This window comes from Vigna umbellata, chromosome 5 (genome assembly GCF_029865625.1).
Source record: "Vigna umbellata cultivar VRB3 chromosome 5, Vumbellata_1.0, whole genome shotgun sequence".
NCBI lineage: Eukaryota > Viridiplantae > Streptophyta > Magnoliopsida > Fabales > Fabaceae > Vigna > Vigna umbellata.
This window is the reverse complement of record NC_142169.1, coordinates 62,191,819-62,212,810: the sequence shown is the minus strand read 5'-3', so window position 1 is coordinate 62,212,810 and position 20,992 is coordinate 62,191,819. Positions and strand designations below refer to the sequence as shown.

At 34.8% G+C, this 20,992-nt stretch overlaps 3 protein-coding genes across 7 annotated transcripts; 1 reads left to right on the top strand and 2 right to left on the bottom strand.

The window, feature by feature from the left end:
* Window positions 1–1,797: 1,797 nt before the first annotated feature.
* Window positions 1,798–5,385, top strand: LOC124841689 (uncharacterized). Its single transcript, XM_047318012.2, has 3 exons — window positions 1,798–2,082; window positions 4,734–4,800; window positions 4,884–5,385. Exons 1-3 carry the CDS (start codon window positions 1,898–1,900, stop codon window positions 4,962–4,964), a joined length of 333 nt encoding a protein of 110 aa, XP_047173968.1. The 5' UTR covers window positions 1,798–1,897; the 3' UTR covers window positions 4,965–5,385.
* A 1,052-nt stretch (window positions 5,386–6,437) lies between these two features.
* Window positions 6,438–11,817, bottom strand: LOC124841698 (uncharacterized). 2 transcript variants are annotated; one of them, XM_047318021.2, is made up of 13 exons: window positions 11,409–11,817; window positions 10,873–11,287; window positions 10,130–10,796; window positions 9,804–9,844; window positions 9,544–9,612; window positions 9,053–9,153; window positions 8,851–8,929; window positions 8,466–8,564; window positions 8,271–8,339; window positions 8,139–8,188; window positions 7,932–8,013; window positions 7,470–7,564; window positions 6,438–7,039 (listed from the first exon to the last, which is right to left on the bottom strand). In XM_047318021.2, exons 1-13 carry the CDS (start codon window positions 11,669–11,671, stop codon window positions 6,907–6,909), a joined length of 2,163 nt encoding a protein of 720 aa, XP_047173977.2. In that variant the 5' UTR covers window positions 11,672–11,817; the 3' UTR covers window positions 6,438–6,906. The 2 variants fall into 2 exon arrangements, with proteins under 2 accessions (XP_047173977.2, XP_087972457.1); XM_088116331.1 differs by having other exon boundaries at window positions 10,873–11,252; window positions 11,409–11,636.
* Window positions 11,818–14,089: 2,272 nt separating this feature from the next.
* LOC124841707 (phytochrome B-2) lies at window positions 14,090–20,992 on the bottom strand. Of its 4 annotated transcripts, none has more exons than XM_047318032.2 (4): window positions 18,623–20,989; window positions 17,076–17,883; window positions 15,418–15,711; window positions 14,090–14,883 (listed from the first exon to the last, which is right to left on the bottom strand). In XM_047318032.2, the coding sequence occupies exons 1-4, from the start codon at window positions 20,697–20,699 to the stop codon at window positions 14,667–14,669; spliced, it is 3,396 nt and encodes a 1,131-aa protein (XP_047173988.2). In that variant the 5' UTR covers window positions 20,700–20,989; the 3' UTR covers window positions 14,090–14,666. The 4 variants fall into 4 exon arrangements, 2 of the variants coding, with proteins under 2 accessions (XP_047173988.2, XP_087947856.1); XR_015779802.1 differs by lacking the exon at window positions 14,090–14,883 and adding an exon at window positions 16,180–16,312 and having other exon boundaries at window positions 15,462–15,595; window positions 18,623–20,992; XR_015779801.1 differs by lacking the exon at window positions 14,090–14,883 and adding an exon at window positions 16,180–16,312 and having other exon boundaries at window positions 15,576–15,711; window positions 18,623–20,992.

Below are 20,992 nucleotides of genomic sequence, written 5' to 3'. Positions count from 1 at the left end.
GCTTAACCCTTTTCCAGTGGAAAAATCAATTCAAATTAAATTTACTATTTTTGTTCAATTTTTTCGTAATTTTTCCAAACTAAACTAAGATCTCTTTGTATCTGTTAAAAACAATAAGGGTAGTAATGGCGAGATTTTCACAAGTTTGGTGCATTTTTTCATACTCTGGCCCATTAAGTATTCGCCGACTCTTTCTTTTTTATAGGAAAATAATTCATTCAGTTTAATGTATATTTACAGAAAAAAAATGTAGTTTAAATAGAGAATAGCTGTAATAATTCCGTTACAATTGTATAAATACGTATAAAGTAAAGGGTTAGTTTGCTACAGCCATTCATGGATATATCAGTCAATATATTATGATAATGTTTTTTCTCAGATATACGATAAATTTATAAAAATCATAACATAAGAAAAAATATTGTCAAATTAGCTTTATGTGGTTTACTGGTTTTGAGAATAATTTTTAGTTTTTTATGCCTTTTCTTTGTATGATGTTGCCTCTATTAATATATATATATATATATATATATATATATATATATATATATATATATATATATATATATATATATATATATATATATATATGTGTGTGTGTGTTTATGTGTGTGTATGTATGTATACCACTGTTGAAAAGTCAATATTTAATGACAAATAATAGTTTTTTTGTTATTACAACAACAATTGTAGAATTTATCCACTATAATTTCTTACCAACTAAAAGGCATTCAATAATGGAAATTAAGTCTAACATAAAATAAAAAAAGCAATGTCGCTACTTAGATCTATCAAGGATTAGTTTCCTAGGACAAAATAAATTAAGATTTGAATAACGAATTTTTTTTAATATTTTCTTTTGTATATTTGATTTTTATTTTTTTTATTTTTAATCTATTTTTTTTACTTATGTATTGGAGTTTAATATATATTTTTTTTAATTATTGATTGCTAAAATAATATTGTATCTTAATTTATATAGTTTGTTGTAAATCTACAATCTAATTTTATATTTTTTAAAACTATTAAGAAATTTATTTGCGACGTAATTTATTTATTTAATATAAATTCTAAATTCTAGTAAGTGTTTAAATAAGAATCTTGGTATTTGGTAATTAGTTTTTTTAAGACATGTTAATTAAAAAGATGGTTAGCGCTGCTAAAAAAAAAAATGACGTTTTAGTGATGGTTAAAAAACATTTATGACAATTTAGGAGTCCTCGTTAAAACTTGTAATTTATAAAAGCAAAGGAAAGAATAAATAATGTATATCAAACTAAACCAAACAAAGTTAGGAGAACGATGAGAGATAGAGCGAAGACGCAGACGCAACACGAAGATAATGGTAGCAAATGTAATACGAAATGACGATTATGACAACAAATGTGGTTAAGACTCAACAAACAAAATAAAAAAATTCACCTCAAATAATTAGTCAAATTATTTGACAAAAATAAAACACATTAACAAGAAATTTGTTCAAAATAAGTTTCTTCATAAATTTTTTTAGGTGGAAAAATAATGGAATAAGCTGATTTAAAAGAAAATTATTTTACATATAAACTAAAAGTTATCTTTGAAGGATACTGATATAAAGAGTTTTTTCAAAATTAGGTTACCTAATGGGATCCAGGAGGGTGAAAATGAGGGCAAATTAGTCTTTTCAGAAAACAATTTGGGGGTGCAATAGGAAAATAAGGGCGTTAGAATAACAAGGGCCTTATTGTAAAGGTTCTTAGCTGGAAGCCCATGGGTCTTAGGGCGATCACAATAAGGGAAGAGGGAGCAGCGCCATTGTTCCTATTGTGGAGACTTTGAATTTTGTCCGAGTGGGTGGGTTAGGGCATAGTAGAGCAAAGGGAAGAAGAGAAGGGTGGTGTTAGGGTTTGGAGCAACAATGGAGGGTGGAGAGGAGGGAGTGGAGATGGTGGTGGACTCGAAGGACTTACAGCAACAGAGTAAAGCCTTGGACAAGCTCACTGACCGTGTCGAGGATCGCCAATTGGACTCTACTCGCGTCCAGGAGGCAATGGCTTCCATCGCTGCTTCTGCTGAAGCTGATCGCAATGCCATGCGCATCAGGTCACCTCATCTTCATTCTCAATGCTTGCAATGCATCTAAAATCGATGCCAGCTTTGACTTCATGCATTATAATGTATACTATGTGGCCTAGGGATTATGATTGTTAAGTTTTTACTCTAAACTATAAGTAACATAGGATCAGATTCGTAGAAAGTAGAAACTAAGTGATGGTGTTGTACTGTTCCCAAGGTTGTTACTTGAAATATATCATGTAGAGGACGTAAGGTGTTCAATGTAATGATTTTGAAGTAGAAACTTATAAAGCAACTTAACCATGCGTCTTGTAAAACAAAGTTATTTGGGGTGTATAGCTTTTATCTTAGAAGTATGGAGAAATGTAGAACTGCAATTGTCAGATGCATTAAATGAGTGACGAATAATTTAGTGGATTAATCAAATGGAATAAGTTCTGAAGTTGCTCCTTCAATTCCAGTTTCGTTTAACAATTTAAGCTTATAGGACTTTTCAAACCTTTCCGTGAGAATTTGTGGAATAAAAGTAAAAAAGAACAATGAAATCTGGATTGTGTGATTTGTATTGACGATGCAAAACTGCATATAGATTCATTTGTGTCTTGAAACAGAGAAAGTCATTTCAGATACATCTCATGATAGAAACATGTGGGTAATTGAATTGTATCAAGTTGTGGGATTTAAATCATGAATAGTAAGATTCTACTAACTATGCTAAGTTTGGATTTTTTTTCAGACGAACTAAAAGCCTCATCCAACTTAAATCTTAAGCATTATTAGGTGTATGCAGCTTTGTTGCTTATATGGAGCTTATTTGACACTTGAACAATGTTTCCCTTCTTATCCACTAAATTTGCACGGTGATTTGTCGGCTTTTCATTTTTTCCATCGAAATAATACCCACAAGTGTTTGGGTCGTTTTCTTCCAAAGATTGACAATATTTCCACCTTTTATCAGTACTGTTACTGGCCTTGAAGTTTGATGGTCCTCAACATTAGTTGCCTTTATTAAAACTACTGACATGTAACATACAATTGAGAAGCAATATATCAAAGTGAGGACCCTGGAGTCAAAATTGAAAAAACGAGTGAACACAAATATTCAAACAAAGAGGCAATGATGGCCATAGAGAACAAGGACTCAAATAGAATAGAGAAATGGAAAAGAGGTGGAGAGGAAAGACAATAGAGTGAAACAAAGTAGCGCAGAAAGGAACAGAGAGGTTTCATGACAAAATTTGATGGTTTGTTCACTAGATACAGTGTTCATCGCTGTTTGGTTTAATAATATAGAAGTGGAGAGGTCATTCAACTTAGCTTGTGTGTGAAGGTTATTCAGGTCCCTTTGTTGAAAACACTAAACGGTTTTTGAACAGTCAAGACTCGTCATTTAATTTTTTTTTTAAAAAATACAATCCTTTTTTCCATGACCACCAAGATGTGCATCTCAAAAGCCGTAGGCTGCAGTATAAGCTCACAATGTTGTTAATATTTGGTGACAAACTGCTGAAATTCTGTTATCATAATGCTATGGCCACTTTTAGACAACACTTATTAGCATGGTGTATGGGTGTTCTCCTCCTTAATGCAAGGTCAAATCCCAAATGACCAATAAAAAGTGAAGACAGGTGCACGGTTGAAATTTACCCTTGAATTTTCAGAGTTAGTATAGTCCCCGCCCCTTCCTCAAATGGCACTGTGATTTGTGACAAAACAACCCTGATGGTCTCTTTAACGTTAGAAATCTTAAAGGAGTCATGTGGTTCCTAGTTTTATATGTCATCTGCATTATAATGGATGGATACTTGTAGCTGCTTACTAATGTTCATTTTCCTAAGCTTTCCTGCACTTTATACTGTTTTATGTCTTTCTATTATTCTTTTACATATATTGAAAGATCAAGTTGCATTACTAACAGAAATAGAGTGTGGAAGAGTTTGTTAAGTTCTAAAGTGATAATTTAAATGAGTGAAATGTGTTTATGTGTGTTTTTGGGTGAGTTTACAAAATTGATTTTAAAATGAAGTGATTTATATGTAGATATTTTATTCTAAAAACAATTCAGTAATAAAACTTACTATACTTTTTTTATCTAACCAAAAGCTATTTAAAGTTGTTCCTACATAAACTTTGTACTCAAACTCAATTCCTTAACTGAGACGAAACATGTAAACAATTATCTAAATCACATTAGCTGATATTTTAACGTGATTTAAGTAATTCTACTTGAATCTAAACGCGCGCTATGTGAATAAATAATAGGCTGAAATAGTCTCTTGGGTCTTTGAAGTTGTATGTCACCTTTTAGTCAGTGCCTAAAAACATCGAAATAAAAAATTAGTGCCCTAAACTAAGATTTATTAGCTGACTTGACATGTCATATCTAGCCTATCATGCCAATTTGAGAACAAGGTGGTAGTTGACGTGTGGCTTAATATGTCACAAACAAACTAACAGTATTTAGAAGGACCAACATAATTTTGAATTTCGATGCTTTTAAAGATTGGCTAGAGAAGAATACGTATACTTTCAAATACCTGAAAGACTAAGCCTGAATAATGATAAAAAAACTAAAAAGCTGTATGTTTAATTCTCCATTCCCCCTTTCCTAATCCTGCATTGATAATCTGTATAACTTCAATCTCTTAACTGTAGTATATTTTTTTATCCAATCACAGGGAGAAAGAATTAGCTGCTGTTAAGATAAATGCAGCGGATGTTGATATAATTGCTAATGAGCTAGAGGTAACTTCATCAGATTGTTCATCAATTCATCTAGAAATTTTTATTCCAATGGATTGACATACTTTTATTATTGTTTCAATCAGTTGGACAAAAAGGTTGCGGAAAGAACTTTGCGCGAGCACAAAGGTGATGCAGTTGCTGCCATTCGGCACTTGCTTCACTAGAGACGTGATAATGAACAAGGGTCAATGCTTCAGAAAATTACTATGCACCAGCTTATATTGTTTTTCATTTAAATTGAATCTCAACTGTATTCTGGCCTAATTCATTAAGAAATCATAAATTTATTGTTGATTAACTGTACCTCTCCTCTCCCTAATCTTTCCTGTGCTATAAAAGTAGCCATTATCTAATGGAGAAGTCCTTCATGAAGATCTCCACGCGTGTCTCATACACATGCTTGCTCGTTAAGCACATAGTTGTCAACTTGAAGCCCAGCATGTGATTTGTTCAAATCAAATGGTAAAAAGAGCTTTGCTTTTATGTGCTCTTATGAAATTGTGGTGTGTAATGCTTGTGCGAATGGCATCTTCTGTTTTGTTTGTTACATTCAAATTGATAAAGTTACATTTCAGATTTTTGCCATTGTTTCTTGAAATGGACAGTGATGGGATGGAAGTGCCCACATTCTCTGACTTTTTGCTTATTCATTAAGATTCCGATAAATTATGTTACTGGCCCCTTACAATGCCAAGGTCCCCCACCCCCACTCTATGGTACCTTTCCTTTCACTGTCCATACGCCATAATAATAATGTCTTCAGAGTTATTGTCGTCCCATTTTTTGTTTGTAACCACTTTGTGTAATGAAGTTACAAACCATATTCATTCAATAGGCGTTGTAAATTTACGAAAGGCCGATGCATCAGTAATGGTAGCGATTCAGATTAGGTAGGGGCCAGTTACTTATTTTTTCTTACATTGAGAATTTATGCAGCATAATTTTTTAATTATTTTTCATCGTAAAGGTAATTTTCAATTCAAAGGTTAGGTTTTCTGCTGATGTTTAAAATTGATACGTAATGATAGTTGGCATAAGAAACAAAAATGATTGAGACATCCTATAAATTGCTTTAGAAAGTTGGATGTTATCCTCTTCACGTGATTTTATTCGTCGCGTCACATTTCCACTCGTAAAATAAGCTCAGCCATGGGACAGAATAAATTGGAGAATGATTAAACTTTTTATTTAAATGAACTCATTATAAATTTTAATATTATTTTATTCAAAAATAAATCATTCACCGTATTTGTTTTTATTGTAGTCATCTTAGCAATTATACTTAATATAATTTCTATTGATGATATACAAAATCAATGTGAAAGAGAAATTGAACTCATCTATTAAAAAAAAGTATACTTATGAGTGACTTTTTAATCTAACATTTGAACATTCGTATACAATTGTATTGTATAGTCAGACCAGTATGTTTTCTTATGTTCACAAAAGTGGCTGAATAGCCAAACTAACGTTTGAAGAATACAAAGTTGGTTGTTTTCTTGGAAGATGAAAATTGCAGTCAAACATTATGAAGTATATATAGTTTATCTATCAAGCGAATTGGGTCTAATGTTGAATAAATTGATATTCGATTCTAATATTTATTGTGGCCATTTTGGTCAAACAAAGTCGTCATGAGACGTAGAGAGTGCTACTTCAACAATAATCAAAAAACTCTGATACACAATAGTTTCTAAAATTCTCTTTCCACTATTTTCTCTCATTTCCCTGCTGCTTCCTACACTGATTTGTATTGTTCTTTCTCCCAGAACTTCTATACAACTATTTGCGGTACAAACATTTTCCATATAAAATACAAACCTATCCACAATACTTCAAGCATATAAAGAATTACTAGCAAGTTTAAGAACTTCTAAGGTGCCATCAAGGAAATATCAAATGACTAAAAATAGTTTGGTAATCATTTTCCTACTTGTATGATGATAACTGGACAAAAACTGATGAACCAACAACGCTGCCAGACTCCAAAACCAGGTATTTGTACCAACAGGTTTACTCATCATGAATGCTCTGCATTATATATGCCAAAAGGTCCTTATGCACCAGCTTGTAGAGATAAAGAAGAAAGAAGCTCAAAGATTGTGGCTATTTGCTAGAGAACTCCTTTTGAGTTCCTTCCTCGGCAGATCGAGCTGCCTGGAATTGAATTGCATACTGTCTCTGCAGTTCTCTAAGTCTTTCCACCAGTTCCTGGAATGTTGGTCGGCAAGCTGGATCACTGGTGTTAATGAACAAACTAAAAAGTCAGCATGAGTTGGCAATTGCACCACACTTTGCTTCAAAAACACAACGAATCATAACTGCTAATCACTAATGTCTAATATGAAAACTCTAACAAGTGAAGTGAGTAAAATGTTTTTCAGAATTCATGGCCACAGACTTTCAGCCTGTAACCATTATGTAGATACGGGGCAGGGCAGTCTCAGAAATGCCAATAAAGAAGAATAAGTGGAATATGAGAGAAATAGAATGCTGCTATGCAGTACTTAAACATAATATTTAGCATATTGTCACTCTCTACAACTAAATGATCTCCATTTCTCAAATAGTGCAATAGCATCTGATTATGACAATAATTTTGCCATGGAAATTCAGGGCTACTGGGAGGAAATTAAAAAAGTGTATGACAGAGTAGAAAAGATGAACACCTGTGCCAGCAGCTCTCAATTATAGAAGCCCACTGTGGATCAACATCTTCTGGAATTTCTAGTCGATGGTTCATAAACCCTACAGCTCCAATAACCTACAAGAATCCAACTGGAACTGTTCATATATGGACTCACTGGGCATGACTAGTAGACAGTGAAACATAATAACAGGCATTGGACAAAATGATGATGATAAAGACTGTCACTCACTGTTGTCTTCTAAGATTATTTGTAAATTAAAAACTAAATTAGTGTCGACATAAATAAATTCAAAGTTCAAAAACCTAATTCGAATACTATGGTAAAATGGTTTATCAACAAGCACTACATTTAGTTGAATAACAAACATAACAATATTAAATATTTCAACTGAGAAAATAGCAGTTTTTAACTATCACATCATTTTTTATATCTGTTAACTTTCATAAACTTTCATGGTTCATGTACACATTAAAACTATACCTGCATTGGGTTGAGAGTATCCCAAGGAATCTTTTCAGTTGTGAGTTCCCACAATATCACCCCAAAGCTGTAAACATCAGACCTAATGGTCCCATGAAGCAGCAAAAAAAAAAATCGAAGTGGGATTATAGTAAGAATATGAGAGAAGGGGAGAGGGAGGGAGGAAGATAAAAAGAGAGAGTCACAGAGAGCGTAAAGCACACTTACTTCTCATCAGACAGTTCATTACGAAGAACTTCTGGTGCCATCCATTGAGGCTACAAAGCAGAATGCAAAGTGGAGAATCAGAAACACTTTCGACACTAAACCCCAAACCTTAAATTACAAATGAAAGCTTACCGTGCCTTTCCCTGTCTTAGTAGTGAGATATGTTTCATGTTTAAGACGGGAAAGCCCAAAATCACCAACCTGTTTTGCCAACAAAAATTAGGATAGCCTGGCTAAGTAAGAACAAAAACAAGCCGTAATTCCTTAAGCCCTCAACTGAATGAATAGAACCAATCATAAGGAAAGTAAAAGAATAAGTAACGAAACCTTCACAGTCCAATTCTTATCAACTAGAATATTTGAAGACTTCAAATCTCGATGGATGATCGGGGGGTTGCAATGATGAAGATAATTTACACCTCGTGCCTATAGAAAGAGTAAGCATACACCATTGCTTCAATCACAGTGATAGAGATCCTTTCTAGGGTAACAAATTGAAGTTGATGTCAAAATCTACTAGTATTGCTCCCAAGAATAGATGTCTGAAATGATTAATAATATTGAAAAAGGAAAATAGGGAAACAAAAATGAACATGCTGCTATTCCTCACCAAACATCAACATCACAAGAATAAAATGTAAATACTTAAAGCAAATAAGATACATTGATACAGGAAGAGATGTTGAATATAATACTGCTTTTAAGTACTCACAATATCCACGGCCATATGAACTCTCCGTCTCCGCTCTAGTTTGGATGTGTTTCTCTGAAGCAAACGAAATAAGCTTCCCCTGAATAGATAAAACATAAATGGATGCAACAGTTATCAGCACAAAACAACATTATGTGACACAACAATTTGAATCAGAATGCTCATGATACTGAGTAAATCAGAAATAGTGCACAAGACAAACCGTGGGAGAAACTCTGTCACGATGCATAAATGTTGAGGTGAAGTCACAGCCCCCATAAATAGAATAATATTTGGATGGCGAAGTCTTTTCATGACAGAAACCTGATTACAGAATACATTGTTAAATCAATGGCATACAACATTATTTTAAGGGACGTTCAATTAGTCACTGGAAGTAAGGAATTTTAGAATTAATTTGATTGAAAGTAAAGTGTTATCAATCTGCATAGTTAAGGGGTTATTCCTCAAGTGATTCAAATCAGCCAAGTCTCGTATCAGGTTTTCCAAATCTAATAAAGATGATCTCATTGTGTAAAATTCGTTAAGGTAAAATCAACAGAAGATAGTCTATTATGGTCTAATCAAATTTTCTCTCCTACGTTTGGGTCACCATAGCATTCTTTATACACAAGCTGACTTCATCATATGGATAAACTTTAGCTCATTTTTCATTTCCTAACGTAACAAGTAAATTAGACTTCTAGACATTACCTCTTGTCTGAAGGACAGTACCAAATCATCTGAATATTCTTGCTTTGAGAAAACCTTGACAGCAACATCCTGCAGAAACATGAATATATTTTTGTCTGATGATGCACAAACTAAATTTCAATTGAACACTTTAAAAAGGACTTTAAACGACAGTAATTTGAACTGCAACATGACCAATAGTGTAATGCATACAAATAACTTAAACATGTTAAACAAGATGAAATTTAAAACAGAAATTACAGGAAGAGAAAAGAACATACCGATCCATACCACAGAGCATGATAAACAGTTCCACAAGAACCTGCAAACCAACAACAGAAAGGTAAATAGAAAACACTCAAGCTGATATAGCATGCCAATGGACAATAACTACTGATCACTATATATTTTTGGTTTCACAAGAGCATTAAATTAAGGTGAGGGGCCTAATAAAGAAGCAAACAAATTTCAAAAGTAGAAATTCCGTATTTAGATAGATATATCAGCATTACTAACAAATGCATGTATTTCGATTGATGCATGGATATTGTCAATAGAGAAAAGCTTATTCTCTCAAGCATGCCGCTTTAGTAAAAAACATGAGTACCTTGCCCAATTTGTTCTCCAACTGTCAAGTCCTCCCACAAAATTTCATAATCCAAGCAATCGGAGTCAACATCCACTTTATTATTGGGTGCAGAACTACTACCACTCCCGCAGCTGCTGGTACTACTTGTGCTGTTAACATTAACAAACGAGGACCAGGATCCTGAAGCCTCATTATTAACAGGTCCATTGCTTTCGCCTGCTTGGCTTTCTGGCTTCAACCCAGAAGACAGATTCTTCTGATTAATCAACTCATTCTCTTGGTCAGCCTGCAACCAAGGTGAAGCAGCTTGAACATTCCTTGCCTCAGATCCTTCCTGATCGTTTGCCTTCCAAGGCCATGACAATGTTTTCTTTTGGATCCATGTTTCAGCCTTAGAAGTTATGATCTTGTGAATAGGTTTTCCTTCACTCTGATCATTGGAGTCCCTCATGGTTTTCCCTTGGGATTTCTCTTCAGCATGAGAAAATAAACCAAAAGGAGATTTTAGCACATCTCCTCTGGGAGTGCTAGCTCCACTGGAATTACCATCTTCTCTCTGGTCAGAAACAGCAGAGTCCGACAAACTATGCTCAGAATGACGACTTTCTCCGCTCCCACCTTCACGATTGACACTAAATTCTCCTGTCCTCATTCTAGACTTAACTTTGTTACTCACCTTTGAAGCCTGATTTTCCAGTTAGAAACATCAAGACATGCTAAACTATACACAAAGACAGAAACACAAAAGGCAAAAAACTAACCAAATTTGAAATTTTCGAAGCCAGAGCAACTTGAAGTGGCTGCTGAGAGTCAAGGCCAAGTTTATCTGAAATGCTACTCCTACGACCATTGGAACTCGATACAGGTTCTGCACTCTCTGCTCCTAGAAAGGGAATTCTGGATTCAAGAAAGGGCCGTGAATCACAGGAGACACAAATAACCCCAACCAAGCTTCCATCTTCATCATAGAAAGGTGTATTGGTTGACACAGCATAGAACCTATCGCCTTTCTTATTCTTAACAGGGAACTGCCCTCTCCAACTCTCTCCCATTTTGACATGGTTGAACACATCATTGGCCAAACCAAAATCCCTGGGATCCACAAGCATCTCAATCCCATCCCGCCCAAGAACCTCTTCTGCTGCATAACCATACAGATTCTCAGCACTAGGGTTCCTGCAAGATGATGATCATCACACAACCCCACAAAAAAAAAAACAACTTTTACTTCAGATATGCAGCAAAAACAAACACCCCACATGACCACAGTTGACGAGGTATAAAAATAAGCACTCACCAGTACATGACGCGACATTGAAGATCCAAAACATGAACAGAGTGGCCCATTGACTGCAAGATATTGAGATACTTGTTTCCATTTTGATGCAGAGAAGAAGAAGAGGGTTGGTTAGACGTAGCAGCACCAAACCTGGAATGAGACCTGTGGTTTTGGAGGAGCTGGAAATTGGACATTTCTTGCTTGAGGTGTGCGTGACCCGCTTCTAGCCGTTCTATCTTTCTGAGAAGCTTTTCTTCATCTTCTTCTTCTGGGGTTCCCATTTCAGCAATTCTTATTCTGGGAATGCTACAAAAAGATTGAGGCTTGATAAACTTCACATTCAGGGTTTAAGAAAGAAGAAGAACACATAAACAAGCGGTTTGCAACTATCTAGAGTCAACAGACAAAAAACAACAACCTCTTCTTTTTATCTGTTGCTGTTTTCGCTTCTTTCTCTTATGTTAGGCAAAAAAAATCATCATGATCAAGGACCACTATTTCCAATTAATCTCTTCAAATCTACTACAAAAATTAAACTATTAAATATTAACAATAATTTATTACATACCATATCATATTATTCAAAATTCTTAGGTGATATTCAACTCACTTTTCTTTAATATACAAATTAAATAATGTTAATCATTTTTTATTCTAAAATCTTTTATTTCGAAAACTGAACCTGATTTTTAAATCAACCAAATAATTTGTTCAAAGAAACTTCAAAGCCAACTTAGAAAAATCGATCAAAAAACAGAAAAACTGGTAAAAAAATTTGTTTATATTTCAATTAAAAAGTGCTTAAGATACTTTTTAATACATTAATAAATATCTAAAATATTTGTTGTTTTTTAGTATATTAGATTTAGTTACCCTCCGATCAATTAACTCACACTTAAAAATGAAGTACACTTTCTGAGCTTCATTACAGAAGCTTGAGGGACCAAAAGTTAATTCTCTCTTTTTCTCGTGAAGTCATTAATGAATTCCTCTCTTTATTTGGTTTTTCTTTTCAATTTTTTCATGACTTATAACTAAATCCTTAATTAGGATATTGATTTACAACAATTTACATTGTGTACCTAATGTATGATTATTTTCTTTGATATACAATTTTAAGAGTTTTAATTTCACCGTCTCTTTCCCATATCTTTAAATAAAAAAATAATAATACTTTAACAACATTTTAACATCATCTACATATGATTCTGTGATTGGTTCATGTTAGTGTTTATTAATGACACATAAATGATATTAAAATGTTGTCAAAAATCATTATAAAAAAAACATCTTACAAACGCTACATGTATACCACATCACATCAAGAGAAAGATCAGCAAATTTCAAAATTCAACCATTTAACTGTGTGAATCAAATTCATCTCCACTATATATTTATTTATTTGCTTTTACCCTTTTTATAACTATTACTCTATTTTAGAGGTAAAATATCTGTATGAATAAAAATTAAATCTTAAATTATTTTAGGACTAAATCTATTTCATTTCATGAATATGTACTTTAGTTTCTCTTCAGTGATAGTTTTGAAAAAAGTTTTAGATTTCAAGTTGTATCTGTCTTATAAGAAATCAAATTGATTAAGATCTTGTTTGCTATTTGTAATATTTTATTTATCTAACTTAAATATTATTTTAATATTTATTTAAAAAATACTCATGTATTCATATGAAGTTTTTTATTTCAAATGTTTATGAAAACATTTAATACGTGTTTATAAGTATATAGTAAATCAAAGTTTTAAATTTTGACAGTCTTGAATTATGAGTCACTTGTATACAATAAATATAATTTAATTTTTTAATTTAAAAAGTTAAGATAATAAAAATTTCTTTGGCGACAAGTTCACCCATTATTAGGCCTTTTTTTTCCGCTTATGACAACTGAAAGTTAGGAAGCGAATAAATGAATGTAGTGATAAAAACAAAATGTTTAAGTTGAAGAAAAAACGAAACAACTTTGAAAAAGAGTTCCACAGAGAGAATATTACTCTTTTAAACAAAAAATTTAATTCATTAACTTTAAATAAAATATTTAATTTTTATTGTGACATAATAAATTATTAAAATATGTAAACATAAATAATTATTAAATATTCACAAATATATTATAATTTAATAAAACGAATAATTAAAAATATTAAAGTAGTAACAAGAAATAAATTTAATATTTAATTAATATATGTTTTATATTAAAAAATACATAATCAAAATAAAAAATATTAAAAGTAACAAATAAAAATAATAATTTATTTAAATTTTGATTATTTATTGTAATATATTTTTATTCTGAAATATAAATTTTTATTTATTAAATTTATAAGACAATTTTTACTTTAATTTTAAATTTATTTTAACTTTAATTTTTAATTTTTAATTTTTACTTTAAATTATTTATAAATTTTAATTTTTAAATATATTAATATACAACTAAATTTATTCTATCACATACATTAAATTTATTACAAACTTTTATTTTATAATTCTTCCATCCAAATAATCCTTTTTTCTACTCTTTTAATAATCTTTTCTTTTCCTTTTTTACTCTCAGTTTAAAGCATGTATCCTGGAATAAAATAAATTGCAGATGCAGAAACAGAAACAAAAATTTAGATAATAAAGATAGATAGATGCCAATATTTTTTTATAAAAGAAAAGCTAGCTCACAGGAAATTTCCAAAAATAGAGGATAAATAACCCAGCTTTTATTAGGGAGTAGGAAGGGATTTACAGGCAAAGATAAAAAAAAAAAATGGAGAGTTGGAAAGCAACACGTAGAGGGCAACCCTCTTGGGAGACTATAATTTTACAATTATATGCAGACTTTGAAACTCATTCCGTGTAAGCAGTTACTATTAGAACAGACCACAATGCAGGAGATGATTGCAGTTCAATCCAACAACAGATTGGAGTTCACTGCAGCTGCTTATCATCAAAGCATTTGCTTGAAAATTTTCACAAGGGATTCCACTTGACCATCATCAAGGTGTGCATTTCATCCACTCTGCAATAACTTTATCAGTAAGACTAAGGTTACATTTAGCTACATAAGAAGAAGCCACTCTTGCTGTACCGAACAGGTTTTGTCAGGTGCAACAGTCCAATTTGGGATAACTACACAAATCAGCCTGTTCAAATTCTCGTCCCATATGTTGCCTTGTTAGGTGAGAGCACAACTTTCGCCAACAAACTATCTAACGGTCAGCATGAGGGGGCAGGCCAGGGCTTTTTCTTTAATCTTATAGCTACAGAATACCTGTTTAACCCTTTTTAGAGTTTTTCCGCGTCACAGGGAGTTCAAGAAGAATAAAAAAGTAGCACCGTTCTGCTTCCCTGATATACTGGACTTCTCCGTTCATTACCTTTAGAATCTTCCTGCTCATGCTCAACCCTAAACCTTCTTGACTCACCCACCGACTGTTATTGAACATGTCCTGAATCAGTTCAGGAGGAAGACCTTCACCAGGACATACCATTCTTCACAAAAGAAAAAATAGCACACAGTCGATTAGATACTATCTACTCGAAAATAATAATAGCCACGTAAAAATTGAATATATGGAAATGCACCATAAGGTCAGTACTCATTTACAAGTTGCTTGCTACAAGTATACATTCAATAAGTATTTAGCTAATACCAGCATTTGCACTTTTTATTTTTTTTTTCCTCTTTCTTTTTGTTGGATAAGAACATTGTTTTCTTCTTCTGCGAAATCTCTTTCCCAAAAAATATGTGGAATGACAACAGATCAAAAGGGAAGTAAAAAAACATAGGGATTATTTTTTTCAGTAACCCATAAATTAGTAGTCAGATTGTCAGTTAGTTTAGATGGGAAACTAAGATTCTAAGACATCAATCTACCAAGGCCAAAAAATTCAATTATTGAAGTCATATTGAGATTGAGACAGGGTTGAGGCTCCTGTAAACATTTAGTTGAGGTGTTGCTTATCGTCTGTAAACACTTACTTGAAAACAAAAATAATGAAAATAACATGATCACACTACAGTACCTAAATTCAGCATGGAGAAGAGTGAGCCCATCCGATATTTGTTTTATTCTTGGATGCACATGAATCTCTACCCAACCATCTGGAGATGGTGCATAGCGCACTATATTCAATAAGAAATCAGCCAAAACTTGTTGAATCCTCAATTGATCACCATAAACAGCCAATGTCTTGATTTCTTCTGGAATATCACAAATCAACTGTAAAGTTCTTTCTCTTAACAGTAACATTACTTGGCTAACAACTGCATTCATGACATTCCCAAGCAAGAATTCCCCCTTTTCAAGCTCCAGGGACCTAACCCCAAAAGGATAAAAAAACATGATCTTGACTTTCTCTAAATAAAATCAACACAGTAAGTTTATAGGGATATTAAAGAAAGTAAGCATACTAAAGGAAACTGAGACAGCTAAACATGAAATGAAAGTATCAACCCACTGGCAAAGTATGGTATATGGAGAAAGAACTAATTATTGACATTCAAATAGGCCAATTCCCCATATTTGCACATCCTAGTGAGAAGGTAGTGAACATGTTTACATGACAAACATGTGCTTTGTTGTCTGACGTAATCTATTTACAGCGTCATAGAAGACAAATGAAGTTGATATACATTATTGATGAACATGTAATAGAAAGTATTCACAAACTACAAGATGTTTTACGTTAGCAGATAAAACAAAAAATTGAAAACTTCAAAGCATATTGGTAAAACACATATGGTCAAAGTTAACTCGAAAACAACTTTTAATACTAATATATTACCTTAAATAACACAGGAGTTTTCAGCTTCATTCCGACATTAAAAGATTCTTCATTTTTTATCTCTCTACATTTTTAAAGTGAGCATCTCATTTGGCATCCTGGTGCATGGGATATAATGTCTGACACCTCCAAGCTTTTTTTCATAAAACGAATGTTTATATTTTGAAATGAATGTTAGAGATAAACATTAATGATTTAAAATTTGGAAGGATGAAAAATAAAAATAATTTAAATAATAATGATTTAATAAGATTAAAAACAAAAAAAAATTATAGGCAGCACAATTCAAACATTTATTTTATTGAAAATAAAAGCATATTTTAACCTGTTTTCTAATCGTTTATGTTGTTTCTTATAAAAATAATTGAAAACAGAAAAGATTTATCAAAGTACATAGTCCTGTTGGGTCTTTTAAAGGGGATATATAAGAGAGATGAAATAAACTTTCCTATATTTTAAATTATGAACTAATTTATAAAATTGATTTCCTATTAGCTTTTTCAAAATCTTACTTTTGTCTAGTAAGCTAATTTTAGTTTTAGTTTTAGTTTATAGAGAAATTAATTTTATTTTCTTCTTATTTTTCTCTTACTGCAGTAATCCTGAAAAAATCAAATCCAAACAGGCCTATTGACATTTTAGTTACAATACTGTGGGGTAACAATATTCAACATTAAGATTAACTCGGTCCCCTAGACCCGTGTCTAAATACCATTTGTTCTGAAAATTAAGCTATCACATTTCAGTATGATTCAGCTTTTATTGTTAGCATCTAGTTCAGCACATTGCAAGCTTTCATGTGAGGGATGTTGAATTTATATAGCAAAATTGTGTAACTCTTTACATTGGCTTTCAAGAAAACCAAAAGGTTTTAAAGGATTACTTAGAAAACTTACCCATCCTCGATGCTTTCAAGATCAATGTCGCGTATTATCTTTAACATTTGCTTCTCACAGGCAGCACTGGTCTCAAGAAACTGCTTTTGCTCATCGGTCAAGCTTGTAGCCTCTAAAAGAGAATTCGTAAAGCGTATGCCACTTAAAGGATTCTTCACTCCTTGACTAATATAAGCTAACTCTTTCATCCTAGCAAAGGAAGTTTTCTCTTGTTGTCTCTGTGCCTTCAGAGCCTGTTGAAGTTCAGGACTCACAATTTGCAAAAAGCAAAAAGCCCCAATGATCTGACCATCCATGTTAACTCTCTTATTGGCAGTCAGGAAAGTTTGTATATACTTTCCATGCCGATCAAGAAATGAGAAAGGGAATTTGTCTGTATCTTGTCCACCAAGTGCATTGTGTAAGACAATCATAAACTTTGTAATTGAATCTGAACCCTTCAACGGACAGCAACTACCAAAAACCTCTCCCACTAACATTTTCCCAATGACATCCCCACGTCCCCAACCTGTAAGTTTTTCCATGGCAGTGTTCCACTCTAGGCAACATGCATTATCGTCCGATGCAAAAATGGGAGGGATCAAGGGATTTGGACTGTGCATAATAGCCTTGTAGTCACCTTGTATGTTGATGAATTTGTCCATCACAATTTTTTGACCAGTAACATCCTGACCAACAAAGCACACTCCAACTATATTATTTGTATAATCCTTGCTGGAGCAAGCATTCACCACAACAAAAACTGCCTTATTTTGATGTTCAGGGCGAAACGTCTTCATTTTTATCTCAACATTCTTATCTTCTTCACCTGCACTAATTAAATTCAAGTTATGTCATTGTGCAACCAATTCTGAATACCTCATTTCTCCTAAAGCCAAACTGGATGTAGTTTATAGGAATAGGTAACAGTTTACTTCTAAGCTCATTGAAATACATTCTGCCTCAATCAGTAGTTAGAAAGTAGGAATGTGGAAATGAGAAATTGAGTACATTTTATTTTATAAAACATCTTAACTTTTTTTATATCAAGCAAGAGTAAAGATTTTCATTCTAGAATCACACCTTCCCAAAGTAACCCCTTACACAAACGAAGCATAACCTAAATCCTAAAGGACAGACTGCTAACCAAAATAGGATGACACTGAATTGGACTGTAAATATTTTCTTCTTTTTCCCTTTAACAAGCTTTGCATTGTTACACAGTTTAATTTTACGCCTTCCCTCCCTAGGTTGCAGTTGTTATTGAAATTCTAATAAATGAACCATTAAGTGCAAATTGTGCAGAACAACGGATAGTTCGTGCTTGAATATTCGGAAAAGAAAAGTTAGTTATTATCGTGATATGAAGTATTACTTTTGGGGTGCTGCTGAATACCGTTAAGTATATGAGCACCCGCTAAAATTCAGGCTATCATATTTACAATACAACTTTGCCAAACAAAAATGGTTAGATTGGCATGCTCTCCCAAATGGTACAGGGTTCTCCAACCTAGTTATCTAACATACCCAATAAATGGACCAGAAAGGCAGAGTACTAGAAACAGCACCTTTTAAAGCACGAGAAAGAAGCTTGTCCACAGTTTCTTCAGACTCCTTAAACACAAGATCATGAACCAAGGACTTCCCCATAGCCTCCTCAACAGCAAGTCCTGTCAATTCTGAAACCTTTGCATTCCAACCATTTATGTGGCCATCAATATCAACCGCAAATATAGGAGCGGTGGCTGTTTCTATCAATCTAACCATCTCTCTCGCCACAGAACTTAGTTCATCAACCCCTTGCAACTCTAGTTCTGCCACACGGGGATCCACAACAGCCTTAGAATTGCTATGCTCAGTATCTCTAAACGAGTCACGTAGAATAAGTTGCAACGAGTGAATTGCATCCATTTCCGCATTCTCCCATGGCAAGCTACGGCTTTTCACCACTTCTAAAAATGCCTTGAAAGAAGAACGGGGATGCATTCTCTGCCCATCATCCTTGTCCTCGGGATGATGCTTTGCACCACCCCACTTGATCTCTTTTCCCGTGTGCGACCTGAACCAGAAAAGAAAATCCTTCTCGGTGATATAAGCAACTGCCATCCCGCAAACCGCATCCCCGAGCAAGGCAGCACCAGGATACCCAGCATCAGCAAGACTATCGGTACTTAAACCAGTCGAATCTCCATGGAAGGCCAATAACCACTCAATGATATCCCTTATCTGAGCCTCAGTCGGAGTCACACCTAACGGATAATAATTCCCTTGGCAGTAAAGAGCAGCCCCATCACACTTCACCAAGTCCATAATGCTAGGACTCTGAGTAACAATGCCAGTAGGCGAGTCCCTAAGAAGCATATCGCACAACAGAGTCTGCGTCCTCAAAACCCGTTTCTCCAACGATTGTGCGGCCAACTGAAGCTCCATGTTTAACTGCAGCCCAAAGGCCTGCATGAGAAACTCACAAGCATACCTCAAGGGAAAAGGAATACACCTAGCAGAAGTGTGATGGCAAACAACAAGCCCCCAGAGCCTCATCGGACTCCGGCCACCAACAGCTTCCTCGTCATTTCCATTAATAATAACAGCCATGACCAAAGACGCAATAGACCCCATGTTAGCCATGTACTGCGCATGACAACCATGGGGGGCCCTGAGCGTTGACCCAACCAAACAGAGAGGCTGCACAAGAGCCTCATCCTGCACCACCCTCACAGGAGAAGCATGACAATCCACAATCATCCTAACCCTATTCTGCTTAAACAAAAACCTAGAAGCCTGAGGAATATCAGTGGCAGGATAATGCAAACCAATGTAAGGCTCCAAATCAGGCCTCTTACTCTCGGCAACAACCTCCCCGTGCTCATCCTCGTGAAACTTATAAACCATAACCCTATCGTACCTTGTCAATTCCCTAACACTCTCAACAACAGTGTCACACAGAAGCTTAACATCACCGCCGGGGAGAGACTGCAACTGCGAAATCGCGCGCACGGCGAGCTTCTGCGACTGAACGGCACCGGCGATAGAAAGCGCTGGGTCCTCCGTGCGCGCGGGCTCCAAATCGATGACGATTCCGACGTCAATCCGGTGAAGGATGCCATAAAAAGGCTTACCGGAGGTTCGGGAATGGATCCAGATAGGGTTCGTGAGGCTAATTTCACGCGCGGCGAAGGCCTTCTCGAGAAGAAGGGCACTGGAGTGAGTGAATAGCGTGCGGACGTCCGCGCCTAGCGCAAAGGCCTCGAGCTTGTCGTCGATAGAGGGAACGGACTGCGGCGTAATGCCGAGCATGTCGCGCGCGTTCTCTGAGTATCCCAGGATTCGGAAGGAGGGCTCGTCGACCGCGATCATGCAGCCGAACGGCTGGATGAAGCCGCCGCGCTGGATTTTGAGGAGATACGCCGTTATCTGCTGCTCCCGAACCGATTCCGACGTGATGCGAACCGATTGGGAGTAATCGAATGACCTCCCAGACTCGCCGGACTGCTCGAACACCGCGTGCAGCCTCGCGTCCTCCGTGTACTGGGCGATGGCTTTGCTCATGGAGTCGATGTTCTGGTGGCTCGGCTTCGTTCGCGAATTGTGAATTTGTGGCTGCGGCGGAACCGACGAGTTCTCTGCTCCGCTTGCTGAAGCCATTGAAGTCGACAACGCGCACGCAAAAATTGCCTCTATCACTTGTTTTCTTTTTCCTCTTTTTGTTAATTATTTTTTCTCATAAGGTTATGTTTGGTGTGTGAAACTCTCTTAACAAAAGACAGTGAGTGAGACCTGAAGCAAGAGCGAAAGAAAATAAGATAAAATAAATAAACAAAAGAGAGAAGAAGAAGCTCAGAGTGACAGTGGCAGCTTCAGCATTTTTCGCAAAGTAACGCTGCTTTTGTTGTTTGGCGTTTCTCGTGCACGCGACGCGATTGCTCGATAGCCTGCCT

Excerpts from the sequence above, each read along its gene's own strand:
- LOC124841707 (XM_047318032.2), bottom strand. The coding sequence starts at position 20,699 with ATGGCTTCAGCAAGCGGAGCAGAGAACTCGTCGGTTCCGCCGCAGCCA. Across the intron at positions 17,884-18,622 it reads TCTTTCTCGTGCTTTAAAAG|GTGAAGAAGATAAGAATGTT; the intron begins GTGCTGTTTCTA and ends TAATTAGTGCAG. Across the intron at positions 14,884-15,417 it reads CTTCTCCATGCTGAATTTAG|AATGGTATGTCCTGGTGAAG; the intron begins GTACTGTAGTGT and ends TCTTTTGTGAAG.
- LOC124841689 (XM_047318012.2), top strand. The coding sequence starts at position 1,898 with ATGGAGGGTGGAGAGGAGGGAGTGGAGATGGTGGTGGACTCGAAGGAC. Across the intron at positions 2,083-4,733 it reads CGCAATGCCATGCGCATCAG|GGAGAAAGAATTAGCTGCTG; the intron begins GTCACCTCATCT and ends ATCCAATCACAG. Across the intron at positions 4,801-4,883 it reads TAATTGCTAATGAGCTAGAG|TTGGACAAAAAGGTTGCGGA; the intron begins GTAACTTCATCA and ends TGTTTCAATCAG.
- LOC124841698 (XM_047318021.2), bottom strand. The coding sequence starts at position 11,671 with ATGGGAACCCCAGAAGAAGAAGATGAAGAAAAGCTTCTCAGAAAGATA. Across the intron at positions 11,288-11,408 it reads CAATGTCGCGTCATGTACTG|GAACCCTAGTGCTGAGAATC; the intron begins GTGAGTGCTTAT and ends ATCATCTTGCAG. Across the intron at positions 9,845-10,129 it reads TGGAGAACAAATTGGGCAAG|GTTCTTGTGGAACTGTTTAT; the intron begins GTACTCATGTTT and ends GTTGGTTTGCAG.